At 38.8% G+C, this 13774-nt stretch overlaps 1 protein-coding gene across 3 annotated transcripts in view; it reads left to right on the forward strand.

Annotated features, from left to right (window-relative positions):
- ALDH1A2 (aldehyde dehydrogenase 1 family member A2) overlaps window positions 1–13774 on the forward strand; it is a 54906-nt gene that overhangs the window by 28333 nt on the left and 12799 nt on the right. For all 3 annotated transcript variants that reach the window (XM_031046162.1, XM_034066269.1, XM_005145910.3), the window contains exons 5-7: window positions 4713–4774; window positions 7503–7631; window positions 7765–7878. In XM_031046162.1, coding sequence (XP_030902022.1) covers window positions 4713–4774; window positions 7503–7631; window positions 7765–7878 — 305 coding nt within the window. The remainder of the gene's footprint in view (window positions 1–4712; window positions 4775–7502; window positions 7632–7764; window positions 7879–13774) is intronic.

The following is a 13774-nucleotide window of genomic DNA, read 5'->3' on the forward strand; positions in this document are numbered from 1 at the left end:
CCCAAAGAGTGTTTTTTTCTTTTGCATGTGTCTGTCTGAGAAGAAACTATCTCAATACCTACATTTATATATTGTTGCACTTATAAAAATGGATGCAGTATAACCTGACAGATACCTTGGAACATGTGAAAATAACATTAGCTGTATGTTGAAGAATGGTATGCTTGTATGTATATTATCTAGTTTATATATGTATTCTTACTGCCTATGCAAATCATTTTACTTGGGACTAACATTGGATACAAATTCATTTATAGTTTGAGTTTGTAACATTAGAGAACTCTGCATACTTATCAGATAGATTTTGTCTTATTTTCTTCCAGTTATTCAGTGGGATATATTTTATGTTGTGTGTATTAAAAAAAATGTTCATAAGTGCTAGGAAATTTGTTATTCTGCTCTTTTTTTTTGTTAAGGAGATAAGAATAGAAAAAATCCTCACAATTACTTTTATTTAACAAGCCTCTTTGTCCTGCCCCTCCCTCCCAGCTGTTTTACAAAGACAGGCTGCATTTCTGTTGTGAACGTACTCATTTGCAGTCTGGACTAGATGTAACAAGTGCTGTAATTCTGCAAAATGGCACATCAAAGAATGATTTTATGCAGGTTCAGTCTTTAGGATAAATGTACTCATCTTTTACCTGCATAAAATAAATCTTTGGGAAAATGGTAAGGAAAATTAACATTTAGTCTATGGATTCTTTCTGCCTTTGTGGTGCATACTGTTCACTGCACGTGCATGTTTATTACACTTTACTGAAATGAATTTTGCTGTTGCCCATCTATTTCCATACAATTTTATCATGTAACATCCCACTAGCTAGGGTACTTGCAGTCCACTAGCTGTGCCTCTGTGCAGAAAAGCACAAAACTGTCAAAGTTAGGAAATCAGGTAAATTAAAAATGTGGCCCCAGAATTTTCAGGAAGAAGACAGATCATATAACTCTGACTGCAGCATTACTCATCATGGTGTCTCAGTTATTAAAGCTATACTGTGTCATGACAATGTTTATCATCACTAGGAGATTTTCACCAAAGAAATGACAATTTTTCAGGTGTAAACTCTCTTGCAAGAACTCTTGAAGATTTCCATAGTCATTTAGGCTGAGATACAGAAATCCTGGTTTTGCTGCTTGCACTTCACATTTAAACTTGCAGAAATGCAGAGCACCTCATAAATTAATATATTCAGCAAATTTCCTCTTCCCTAATCTCTTTCTCCCTAGTCAGTGAATGCCATCTCCTTACTCATTAGCCCTGCAGGTACACAGAATTTAGGTCAGTCACCAAAATGTACTGCCAGGTTAAGGTGAATAAATATTCTCTGCTTATTCTTGTCTTCAAGTAGTGTATAAGATGAAACTGCTTATTTTTTTAGTGAAGTAGGCTACACAGGGGGAGAGGAAGATACATTTTCAGTGTGCCTTCCCAAATTCAAGCTTCAGTGCTAACAAATACAGCTATCAGTAGTGTAGAATCCTAGTCCAGTCACAGATTTTCAAGGTACCAGTTCTTTCTCCTGGTTTAATGCTTCTCTGTATGCTTCTAGTTTCACACCATAAATTTGTCATTCTCATAAAGCTATTTTAAAGCAAGGCAGGTGTTAAACAATGGTGCTCTTTACATTCATTTACCATCAGCTCATCAAAGGAAACCAAACAAGACAACAAAACCAAACTAAAAACCTGATTTAAATCACCTGTTTCTGTCCAGTGTTCTACTAAATCTGAAACCTTCCAATCTTTAATCTGTTTTTGTTGAGGCTTTATTTTCCTCTAGAATAAAAACAGGCAAGTCATAGACAAGTAGAAGAACAGTGTGTTTCACAGTCACATTCCTTTTGGTCCCAAAGCTGCTGAAGCCTTCAGACTGCCCTTTGCTTGCTCCCATGCATAAAGCCTTGATGATTTAAATTAAAACAGAATGAGGCTAGACTAGAAACTGTTAAAACTAATAAACTGAATGCAAGCAAATGTGTATCTTTAAATCAAGCTCTGATATGATTCAGCTTAAATAACTGGTGCGGCTTCCCCACTCACTTTTTTGCTGTGTTCTGGTACATTAGGCATATGTGGCTGTATTATGATTGTTATGCAAATAAAATATCTGTGACAGAGACTCCTGATGGAAATCTGAGCAAACACATCTGTGGAAGGTACTGCTGTCCCAGAGTGAGATCCCTGGCTTAACAGGGCTTTCTTTCTGATTAAAAAATAAAAATCTTTGGGCCAGGTGCTAAGCAGCCGCAAACTGATCTGGCTCTGTTGGTATCAGCAAGGACTGAAAATGCCAGTTTACATCAGCTGAGAATATTAAAATCAAAAAACACTCTTAAGACACATTTTTAGATTGGGTGTAGGATCAGACTGTCAGATCCCTCTCAGGCAATGTTCTGTCTGCCAGCTAGTAGAAGGATAAGAGCAACAATCATCATCAATAGCATCTTAGAAAAAGTGGCATTAGCATAACTTGTATAAAATAATCTTAAAACTCCAGAACGTTTTGAAAGTCTCCTATTTAATTTCTGTGCATAAGGGTGCTTTCTATGCTAACTATTCAGAAAAAGTGATTCACTTCATCAACCTTGAGTTATTTTGCCATGGTAACAGCTTATTTTATATTATGGACAAGGAGGCTCTTAGATAACATCTTTGGCCTGCCCAGGGGCATCTGAATCTTCTGAATAACTTCAAGTCACATATGTTCACAAAGATATTGTTAGAAAGTAACTGCCAAAATCCCATCTTAACAATAAGTCTGCGGATGGTGAACTTTGGAAGTAGGTGTCAGAAAAGGGCAGCTGTCTAGAGTCTAGTGGAAGAAAGCAGGGCAAGCAACTCTGCATGGGAAGTGTTGCTCTGTGGAAAGAACGTTCTGCCTGCACTTGGTAGAATTAACCACCGCTTGTCTGACTTGGCAAGCAGGTTCAGGTTATCTATAACTTTATGTCATGAAGCATGCAGACATGTGGCAATGATTATGCAGTGACAAACTAAAGTCAGACAGTGCTAACGTAACTGTGTTACTGTTATGTTGTCACCATCCTTCTGGCTGAGAATCCACCTCTCACAGTACTACTGGGTACAATTTGGTATTTTTAGCTGACTCCCCTATGTGCCTCTTGAGCATTTAGACAGCTCTGCCTGTATATACTTTTCTGTACTTTGACTTCTACTTTACTTCTGTCTGGTCTGATGAGTCTTCCTATGGCCTGTGAACCACTATTAGCAGCTGTGAAGGATAACCTAGAAAATCAAACTGATCATCTCAATTTATGAAATATTCTCATCTCCACTGGTAAGTTTTTAAGTATCTAGAGATCAAAGCAGTACCATGTCATTTTGTCAATGCAGAACAAACCAACTTACAATTATTTTCCTCCCCTTTTCCCTGATGTGAATCTCGCTTCTCTCTCTCTCCCTCCTTTGTTACCTCTGTTCTATCCATCGTCTCTGTTGCAAGACTACTTTTATCTTTCTCATAGTATTTCTGTATCTGGCCCCCAGCTACTCTAGCTCAGGTTTTTATTGAGCAAATACTATAAACTAGATGTACGTAAACAAGCAAACGTGAAAATAAGTTATCTCTAATCAAATTGAAGATCTGTTTATTTTGTGACCTGACTCAGGCTGCCCCAGGCTCAACAATGCTTTAGTTCAGGACTGCAGATCTAGCGTAGTCCTCAGTTTGACTAATGATACCTCTCACCCCTGGAGTTTTTTTGCCATTTTCGTTCATCAGGGTCTTAAAAATAATCACCAGATGAGAGAATTCATTGAGTGAGTAATTCCCTCTAGTCTCATACCACCCACACCTGCTGTTTGTGAACATGCAGTCTGCTTTTCCTGCATCCTTGTTGTCAGGCTCATTCTTAGTCCATATTCTTGTATTTGCCAAAAATTTACTGAGAAAAGCCCGTAATTTCCAAGTTTCCATTCACTTGGTCCCTTCATTTATTTGTTCACCTCTACCTTGGCCAAATAGTTTGCGAAAACTTTTCTTATTTCCTGTTGTCTTGTTTTCTAGCTGCATCCAACTTTTCCCTGTCACCTTAAACTGACTGCCTGTTTATCTTGAGGCCATTTCTGACACAGGCCTTGATCTACAAGTCAGCTGTAAGAAAGTGACTGTATGACAACCCCTGTATTCTCCTTCGTGTTGTTTCCTACAGTAAATTATGCTCAATTACACATTAGTCACAGACTTCCTATTTTCATTCCATACCTACAGATTGTAGTGTATCATTCAATTACCTCAAAATGCCTGTTTCTGCAATATGAATAAGATGTACATTACTTCATTATCCCACCTCTACTTGTATACTGCTCTGTTCCAGTCATGCCTTTCAGGAAGCTGCCTTTGTGGCACTTCCTTCTGTTCTATCACCCTGAAATCAGTAGAGGCCAGTAAGTGTCTTCATTGCTACTGCCCTTTTCTGTGCAGTACAGCTTGTCCTCTTTCCAAAAAGGACAAAGCAGGTTACCTACTTTCTGATGGTATGCCTGCTTCCCTTGTTCTACCGAAAGAATACTTAGGTTGTTCCTTGAGCCTAGGTTTCCCATGCTGGCTCATGAAAAAAACATTTCCGTGACTTCTTTATTTCTTTTACTGCCATCAAAGGCTGATCCTTGGAGCTTTATCCCCCTCTAATTTTTTTTTTGTTCTGCCAAGTCAAACTGCACTTGAGAGTAACCATGCTCATCTGTTTCAGATGGAGATTATTTTACGTTTACAAGACATGAACCCATCGGAGTGTGTGGACAGATCATCCCTGTGAGTATCTCTACTAGCGCTTTCTATTTATTTTCATTTGAACCAGCTCTCTTTAAAGACACATAAAACATGGTCCTCAGCTATGTGTGTTTTCCATTACGAAAAAAGCTGAGCTCATATTGTTGACATATCTTTAACAGCCTCCCTGCAAATGCTTATTTGAACATGCTAATAGGGTTTAGGGTCTGTTATTAGGAGTTAAGTTCTCAAGTCATAGAATTCTCATGATTAAAACAAGCAAAGCAAAACACAGTGTTAATATGCTGTCAGTGGTTATGGATGTTCACACAACTTATGGAAAATTGATGCTTTGCTGTGGTAGTCTTTTTATTTATTTAGTTTTTACTGTGATTTAACAGGCTCCTTGGTTCCTGGGAGAATGTGATGCATTTTAATTCCATTCTTTCCTGCTATTTCTTTTACAAGAGTGGAGGAGAAAGGGAAACTCCAGGAGACAGATCATTACAATTAACATTGCATAGCTAATAAAAGGCATGAAATGTTTGTTTTATTTGTTCTGAGAGAAAAACACAGCATTTCATCAAATCTAATACTCCCCCTACACCCCAGTACACATTCTTAATATACTCTTGCTGAACAGTGCATGGGAATTGCACTGAGAGACTTTTTCAGAAGAACCAGTTAACCAGCTTTGGCAGAAGTTTCAATGGGAGGCTCACATATAGCTATTAAAATACTGTGTGGAAGCCTTTTTTCCTTCCTAAAGCACTGGGGAACTAATCAGGACATTCTCTGAAATTTTTGTTGGTGTTTTTTTGTTTTGTTCATGTTAACCATAAAGCCACTAAACAGCAACATGCAGCAATTCCATTAATGGAGGAGCAGCCAGAAAAGATTACTTTAACAATGTTAAGCCCTTATTCCCTATTTATATTTGTTGTTATTTCATGTCTTTGCTAGGGGGTGGCTATTGTGTTTGGCACTCAGAGTAACATGCAAATGACTCAGAGAGTCTGTGGCTACACCCATCCTGTACTTGTGCACTCACAAGTGGTCCTTGCGACTGAAGTATTCCACAGCTCTATCCATTCTTCAGCCAAGCACATGCATAAGCATTTGCAACATGACAAGCCAAAGATCTAACCCCAGATTTGCTTACCATCTCTTAGGCTTGTCTCATTGAGCTTAAGTAACAGATCTGTTGAAGAAACTTGGCCACAGGCTGAAGATCAGGCCAAAAGTAGGATTTCTTTAGTTTAGATTTGCAAACCCCTTGGTTCAGGGTACCCAGCCATGCACCATACTTGGTCATTCTTACCCCAGGTTTGTCCTCCAAAACTCCAACATGGCTGTCATACGCATATATTCCAATGCTACTGCTAATCTGCTACATACTGCCTCTGCAGCTACCAGTCATAGAGTACAGCCCCTGGGCTGCTGCGTGCACTTAGTCATTACACTAGCAAATATGTTATTACAAAAATAAAATTTAAACAGCAAGCCTCACACTAAACTCCTCATCCTCTTTCACATCCTAGCTTCCATCAAAACATATGCTCTTTGGCAGCTTTTAGCATAAACAGGGCTATATACCACCCTATAAAACCCGTCAGAGCTCTCCTTGCAATACAATTAGAAGCACAGGCCGTTAGCACACTGTTGGTCCTATAGCTCCCCTCCCAGGTTTATATACTGGAGATGGAATTAAAACATCACTTTGTCTCCAGAGTTTATAAACAACTGAGGGAGTAAAAAATTGGGTGTTTGGTGAAGGACAGACAGTTGTATATTTTTCCAAGCTAGCCAGGGGCTAGAGAGATGTCTGTGAGCATGGCAGCTGATATGCATCAGGCAATAACATGTTCTGGCCAGTGGCTGACTCTTTGTGACTGATACTTTATATTTTTCTTTCCAATGGAGATTATTATATGCATTTATAAGAGTGATTGTGCAAAGCAGTTATTTTATTACTCTGGCATTTCCACCGAAACCAGGGGGGCTATCCACTTGACCTGTTAGGAACTGGCCTTAATACAGAAAGGCTTGTTACTCTTATCCATAACTTGTTTGTGCATCAGAAGGATATAATTCACTACATCTGCTGCTGCAGTAACATGAAGTTGAAATTAACGATGATACAAAAATTTATATTAGCAAAGATATATCAGTTTTGCAACTTGTTTTTTGCTGTTCTTTTCAAGTCTTCCATATAAATGGCTCAGTAAGACGTTTTGAAGAAATGAAATGCTTTGCCCGAGCATTAACATTTGGGGTTTTTACTGCAATCCCATTAACTAAGGGTTATATTATTTTGAGTATAACTTTTATATCTAGGGATGTATTCAGGGATAGAAAATCTACATCAAAAAATGCTTCAGCATGAACAAACAGAATGTTTGTTCCAAATATATCAGAATTCCAAATGTATCAGAAGCAATAAGTATTTGTGATGGGGGAATCAAAAGTGCCAATTGCAAAACAGTAAATGAAATAAAAAATTGTGACCAAAACCATTAACAGGTAACATGATTCATTTAGGAAGACTCCAGCTGGGGGCTGTATTTTATCGAACAGGACAGAAAGCACAACAAGGTCACTATTGTCACTTTTTAATGGCAGTAATTAAAGAAAAATCCTTGCTTTGTGCTGGGAAAGACTGCTGTTGAGGATCAGCCTGAGAAATGAGTGAGGTAGCAGCTTGACATCTTGAAAACAAAATACCACTGCAATATTTTTCTATCTATCAACTTTTATTTTTTTCCTACAGTGGAACTTCCCCCTGCTGATGTTTGCATGGAAGATTGCTCCAGCTCTGTGCTGTGGCAATACAGTAGTTATTAAACCAGCAGAACAAACACCACTCAGTGCTCTCTATATGGGAGCCCTCATCAAGGAGGTAAGAATAAATTGACAGGAATAATGTCTCTGTCTCTCCTTGTGGGGAAGGAGCTACCAGCACATACCTAGTTTAATGTGTTCTGTTAGTTTTCGTAAATCATGCTTCCCTTCATTCATTCCTATTTTGACAGGCTGGCTTTCCACCAGGAGTTGTCAATATTTTGCCAGGATTTGGTCCAATTGCTGGTGCAGCCATAGCATCTCATGTTGGCATTGACAAAATTGCTTTTACTGGATCCACTGAGGTAAGAGGATTTATAGATATGTTACTGTAAAATGTGAGTAAATACTTAGGGAGACAGTAGTAACTCATTGTGTTACATTTCTCACTGTCACTGAGTAAAAGAGCTACATCTAAATAACGGTGGTGTGTTCTTCCCAGCTAAACTTATGTGTCACAGCGCTTCCAAACCAGAAATGGCTCCTTTCCTCCAGTCCCTGCTGTGCTCGGCACCTCAGCACAGGAGATATGCCTGGAAAAATATTGCTGGGATTTCCTGTGGGCTTATGAGGATGAGAATCACATGCAAGTAGGCAGAACATCCCGTGTATATCACAGCACACATAAATGCTGCTTTAGCATCTGTAATTTGTGTATCTTGGCATACTTGGAAAAAAAGGAGAGAAAGGGGGAAAACTGGGACAAATGTACTTCAACTTTGATGTTGCATTCAAGTATATTGAAGATGAGGAGGAAGTCTAAAAAGGAACGAGTGCACAGAGAAAAGGAGATAGTCTGAGTTGTCTGTTCCCAAAATATTGGAAACAAGCTGTCTAGAAGATGAAGGGAATCAGTGGTCTCCTGGATGCCAAAATGTCTTACTGTGAGTCTATGATGCAGATGTTTCAGAGGAGGTTTGGTCTTCAGATGAAGGCTACAATCTACAAAAGGAGTAACAAATCCCTCAAAACTCAGATCACGTCTTGCTCTCAAATATGCACAAAGCTGGTTGTTATCAGGGTTGAGGCAGGGATGACAGAGGTACTCCAGACTGAAGTCACAGGAGAAGGGGCCTTATCTCATTGTCTGAAGGCAGACAGAAAGGAATCTCAGTGGGAGTTTCAGGGCTGGTTATATTTAGAGAGTGCTAAACCCAGCCCCTTTTCAATTCAAAATTTGGCAACCTATTGTACGGAGGGAGCTAAACCCCAAGGATTCAGTCTGACTTTGGTATGTTTGACTCCCACTCAAGGCAGTGGGAGGCTTTATTTATCCCAGGGGTACTGCTCCTCACAGTGAGTCAGTTTGGTTTTGATTTGAGTTGATAAATTCACAGACCAAGCACCCATATTAGATAGGTGTGGGCATCTTCCTGGTAGGCCCAGGGATTGCAGAGACCAGCTCAATTATTTCAAATAAATTATTCTGGTGGAATTATCCTGTAATCAAGTTTGGAAGTCACCATTCACAAACTTAAATTGCCAGTAAAATGTGGCTGCCATTGTATGCCTAATTTTCACAGGTACAGTTCTACAATTACTATGTGTCTATACATGATTTTTTTATGGCAGTTTTAGATTATAGTGTACACAGGTTCCATTCAAAGTCAATGGCAACATCAGATTTCAGATTATTCTATGGAATTACTCTAGTCATTACTTCTCCTGTAACCAATTTATATTAGCATCCTGGAATACAGAAAACTTTAATATGAGCTGATTACGCCCCATAAATTGAGTTGAAACAATTGTTTTCATAAAGATATGTGGTCTCTGTTTAAGATAAATATTCTATTATACAGGATGTTGCACTGTTTGGAGGAGGAAAAATACAGATGGGTTAGGTTTCAAAGTTGTCTTTTGTAGCCAAAATAAATTTTTATTGTAGTTCCAGACAGCTTTAGTTTTAATAGGCGTTTAAACTCAAAAGCTGTGGGTTTTATACTAACTCAGTGCCTACCTTTAAAAGCCTTACTAATAGGAAGTGAAAAGCATTACTGAGATGAAAAAGCAATTCTCTAAGAATCTAAAGGAAGAACAGATGGAACGTTTTAATGCAGAGTTAGTGTAAACTATTCCATATTGTTTCTGATTTCCTGTAACACTGAATTTTTGTAACAGCAAGTCAATGTTGTAACATTTTAACCACAATGCTGTGATATGAGCTGTACTGTAGAGTCTCTGACTTCTCCAAAACAGGTTTCATTTTTTAATGAAGTAATAATGGAAATATTTTGTGTCTCTGGTCTTATCTGAGGCATGTCCAGTGATGTGCATTTCCGATAGCCATTAGATACATAAATGCCACACTATTAACTTCCATTCCTTGTTTCATCCAGGTGTCAGTTAAGGCAGTTAGTACTTTCAACTTCAGCAAGTTAATGATAAAACCTATCAGTACAACAGCAAAGATATTCAAGGTTAGACACATGAAACAGGTTTTTCTCAAGTTTTTTACCATAAGGTTCTTTTGGAAAAAATACAATATTTTTACAATTTTTACAGTTTTAAGTATATGCTTATGGCTAATGAAAACTCCCCATTTGCCTGTAAAAATCACAAAACCCAGGCTACTTTTAAAAATAAAAGGGTTCTTTCAAAGACAGAAAACAGGCTGCTCTTCCTACAAAAAGAAATTAATGGTAATGATTTCCAAAATTTGTAGAACATAGTCCATAGAAATATGAGCCAAAAGGCCAAGTTCATGACCTTACCTCAATAAAGCCTGACATAGCCACACCAAAGATCCATCCAGCCTAGCACTTTATCTCGCAACATTACCAGTAACAGATGCTTGTAGAAGAAGAGAGCATGTGTAGAGTGATCCTTTCCTTGCTGTAGCCTCACAGCTTCTGGTAATCGACAGCTTAAAGATTTCCTGAGCCCAAATGTGCATGTGGACAACTGTGTTTAATAGCAACTGATGGCCTTGTCATCTGTGCATCAGTCCTGTACCTCTTGAGACTTCTGACCAATGTGAAGCATCAAGCCCATGCCTATGCAATGACAACACATAAATTACTTCAAATTTATGATGCTGGTCCAGTTTGTACTCTCCATTCCTTTTCTGTTTCTTAGATTCTCTAGTGCTTTCAAAATTGTTTTAAGTAATTAAACTAATTTAAGTGTTTTAAGTACTCCCCCACAAATAACATGTGAAAAATCACGAAGAGCTCTTTTTTCTGTGGTACCATCACTGTTTGATTCCACTTCTCTCTTTCCTTCTGACCCTTCCTTTATGGGTTAGCTCACACACATTAACAGAGCAATCTGCCAACTCTTTCATCCCTTAGCCTGCCTGCTTCTTATGAAACACCCTCTCATGAATCACCTCCTCTCTCAGTCCCCTAGTGCGTGGCTCTCAAAACTCTTCCCTCCGCAGTTCGCTATGAAGGGTTCTGCAGACACCCAGCAGGCTATGCATTTCACTTTGACAACTGTCACACTGCAAGAAAGAAAATCATACTGAGTAGGAAAGCAAGCCTAAAAATACTGTACCACCTCAAACTCTACCAGCTTTCTTGGCTTTTCTGCTTGCTTTGCTTTATCCTCTTCAGCAGCTTGTTTGGTGTGGGCATTTTAAGGAAAGTGTTTATTTTTACTGTGTTGTTTTCAGTGAACCAGGGCTAATCTATGATCCTCCTTAATTGAGATAGTTCCTCTCAGGCTTGACACATTTTTTCCTCATTTTCCACAATCTGATGAAACTTAAAACTGCCAAAACCAGTCTTTCTTCCAGTCAATGTGACCATGTCAACACTTGCTCCTATCCCTTTCCTACCTTCCCTTGGAAGCCCATAATCAATTTAAATACCTCCTTATATTTTACTGTATTTCTCCTTTATCTTTCTGGTCCGAAGGTGTAAGGTGAATCTCATCAGGACCTCAGGAGTGGTTCTGTAAAGCTCAGCTATCTCCCACACTGTCCCAGTTGTACATGCCTTTCCCTTTTACTCTGCCCCTCTCTGCCTCAGCTTCTTCACTGTTCCATGTATACATGTCTATTTGAGCTTATTCTGAAAAACTACTAACAACAATTTAGTTACAATAAAACTCAGTCATTTGTATTTTCTGAGCTTGCAAATGGACCCAAACTCAGGATGTCTGGCTTACCTAGACACTGGGTATGCGTTTACTCATCCATTGTCTGCTGTTGAGCTGCAGAGCTCAGAAGTACAGGAGAGGTTATACAAGACTCTTGTCTTTCCCAGTTAAATGAACAGTGGAGCTTATTTATTTTGAAGACAAGTGCCAATGAGGAGACAATTCTGACACAACGGAAATGCATGGAAGTTCAGTATATGACTTTCTTATTTGCTGAAAGAACTTTTTCAAAGTAGCAAAAGTGAAAGGCCTTTAAATAGCAGAGAAAGGCAGCCATCAGGAGCTGCTTTACTCTTCATTTGACTTTATATCCACTTGGATCTGTGAATTCAGTTACAGGCTTTGCAAATACAGCCGTTTTGACTGCTGGGGGCTGTCTGCCCTTGTCTGTATACATACGCTCCATTTCAACAGGAACTGTGTACCCTTAAGGTCCTGATGCACATGGAATAGTTGGGTGCAGTATGTTCTGGGTTTAAGATTAGAGATGATTATGGCGAGCAAGAAGTTATACATTTAAAAATACGTGCATTTAAAGCACTGTCTGCATTAAAAGATGTATTTTCCTTATTGCAAAAGTTTAATGAGTTCTAGTAACTTCTGTTCAAAACCAAATGTGTTACTCTCCAGTTGTTAAACGCTCTCAAGACAAGAGCAGTAGATAGCACACAAAATATTTGAAGCCCTGGCCAACAAGAGATGTATCCTAAGTGGCTGGTTTCCACTTCGTGCAAACTACAGCCCATTAAAATGCGGACAGATTAAAGACAGGAGTCAGGTCTGTGTTCATGCAGTTCTGTAGAGTAACCCAAATAAATATCCAACAAATTGGTTTGGATGCCTGTGTAAACAAAAGGTCTATAAACAACTGCAATAAACCCCAGCAAAAGAGTCTGCATTTTGTTTGTCAGAATGTTTTCTTTATGCACTTAGATTAACAAACCATGATCTCATCATTAGTCAACGAGATACTAGAGAGACTTTCAAAGCAAACTACAGGAGCGTCAAGATTGATTCATGCCAAACAAGTGTTTGTAACTAACAGCTGTATTATCACTGATTCTAATTTACTCAGTAGGATTCTCATTTCCGAAGCAAGATGAATGTCACAATGCATGATTTAGACAGAATGTCTACCTACTGCATGAGCAATGAGTTGTGTCAGCTCTCCTGCATCACACAATCTCTTGCTGGTTTTGGGTATCATAAAGAATTACATACTGGCATTTTTTACTTTAGCAACAAGAATCCTAAAGGTGATTTTACCTGTTCTGAGATGCCTGTCAGCTTCCAGTGCTACACACATGCCCTGTTCAATAGAAGGAGGATTTAGGGAAGTTACATTAAAATTCACTCCTGCTTCTGCTGAATCTTTTTGATTGTATCTTGAACAGCTTGTGCCTCCTGAATGAAAGTAGTTTCGCTTTTCTTTCCTTGGTGTTTTTGGTAGAGTTGAGGGAGCTCTCCTTAGACAAATATTGTGCCTCTGCCCATAAAATACATACATCAAAAGAATTCACCTTCTTAAAACTGAAACATATAGGGTGGTGTTTATCAGCCCTGTCAGAGTTAACACCATTTAGCCACGGATTTCCATGGGGCCAAGATTTAACCAAAGAACAAAGGAGCCCTTTATTACTTAGGATTCTCTCTAGGAATTTCTGTTTGGGATTGCTTTTTTACTTGTGCTGTACCATTCACTGTGCTCTTTTCAGTGCTGCTTCTCACACAGGGCACTGCACAGTCAAATAAAGCTGCTCTTCTTTATGTCAGTATTTTAAGATTCACTTGGCTTTGCTGGAGACACACCTTGAACATGCCATGAAGTCCTAAGATGTTTCTCAGAAAGATACTGCATACAATCTGGAATTCAAGAAAAAATGAGGCAGGCTAAGCAAGCAGCAACATGGGTTTGAAAGTTTTGCCAAAACCCTGACACCCTGTGCCTCAGTAGCTAGAGAGGGAAAACTGCAGCTCAAAAAAACACAGAAAATTCCTGTCTGATCATACAGTCTCCCCAAACCTTAGTCAATCTCTTGTAACCTAAACCATTTACTGTTCTTCAGATGTTATTTCAGTATCCCAAGAAAGGTATAG

Source organism: Melopsittacus undulatus, chromosome 9 (assembly GCF_012275295.1).
Source record: "Melopsittacus undulatus isolate bMelUnd1 chromosome 9, bMelUnd1.mat.Z, whole genome shotgun sequence".
NCBI lineage: Eukaryota > Metazoa > Chordata > Aves > Psittaciformes > Psittaculidae > Melopsittacus > Melopsittacus undulatus.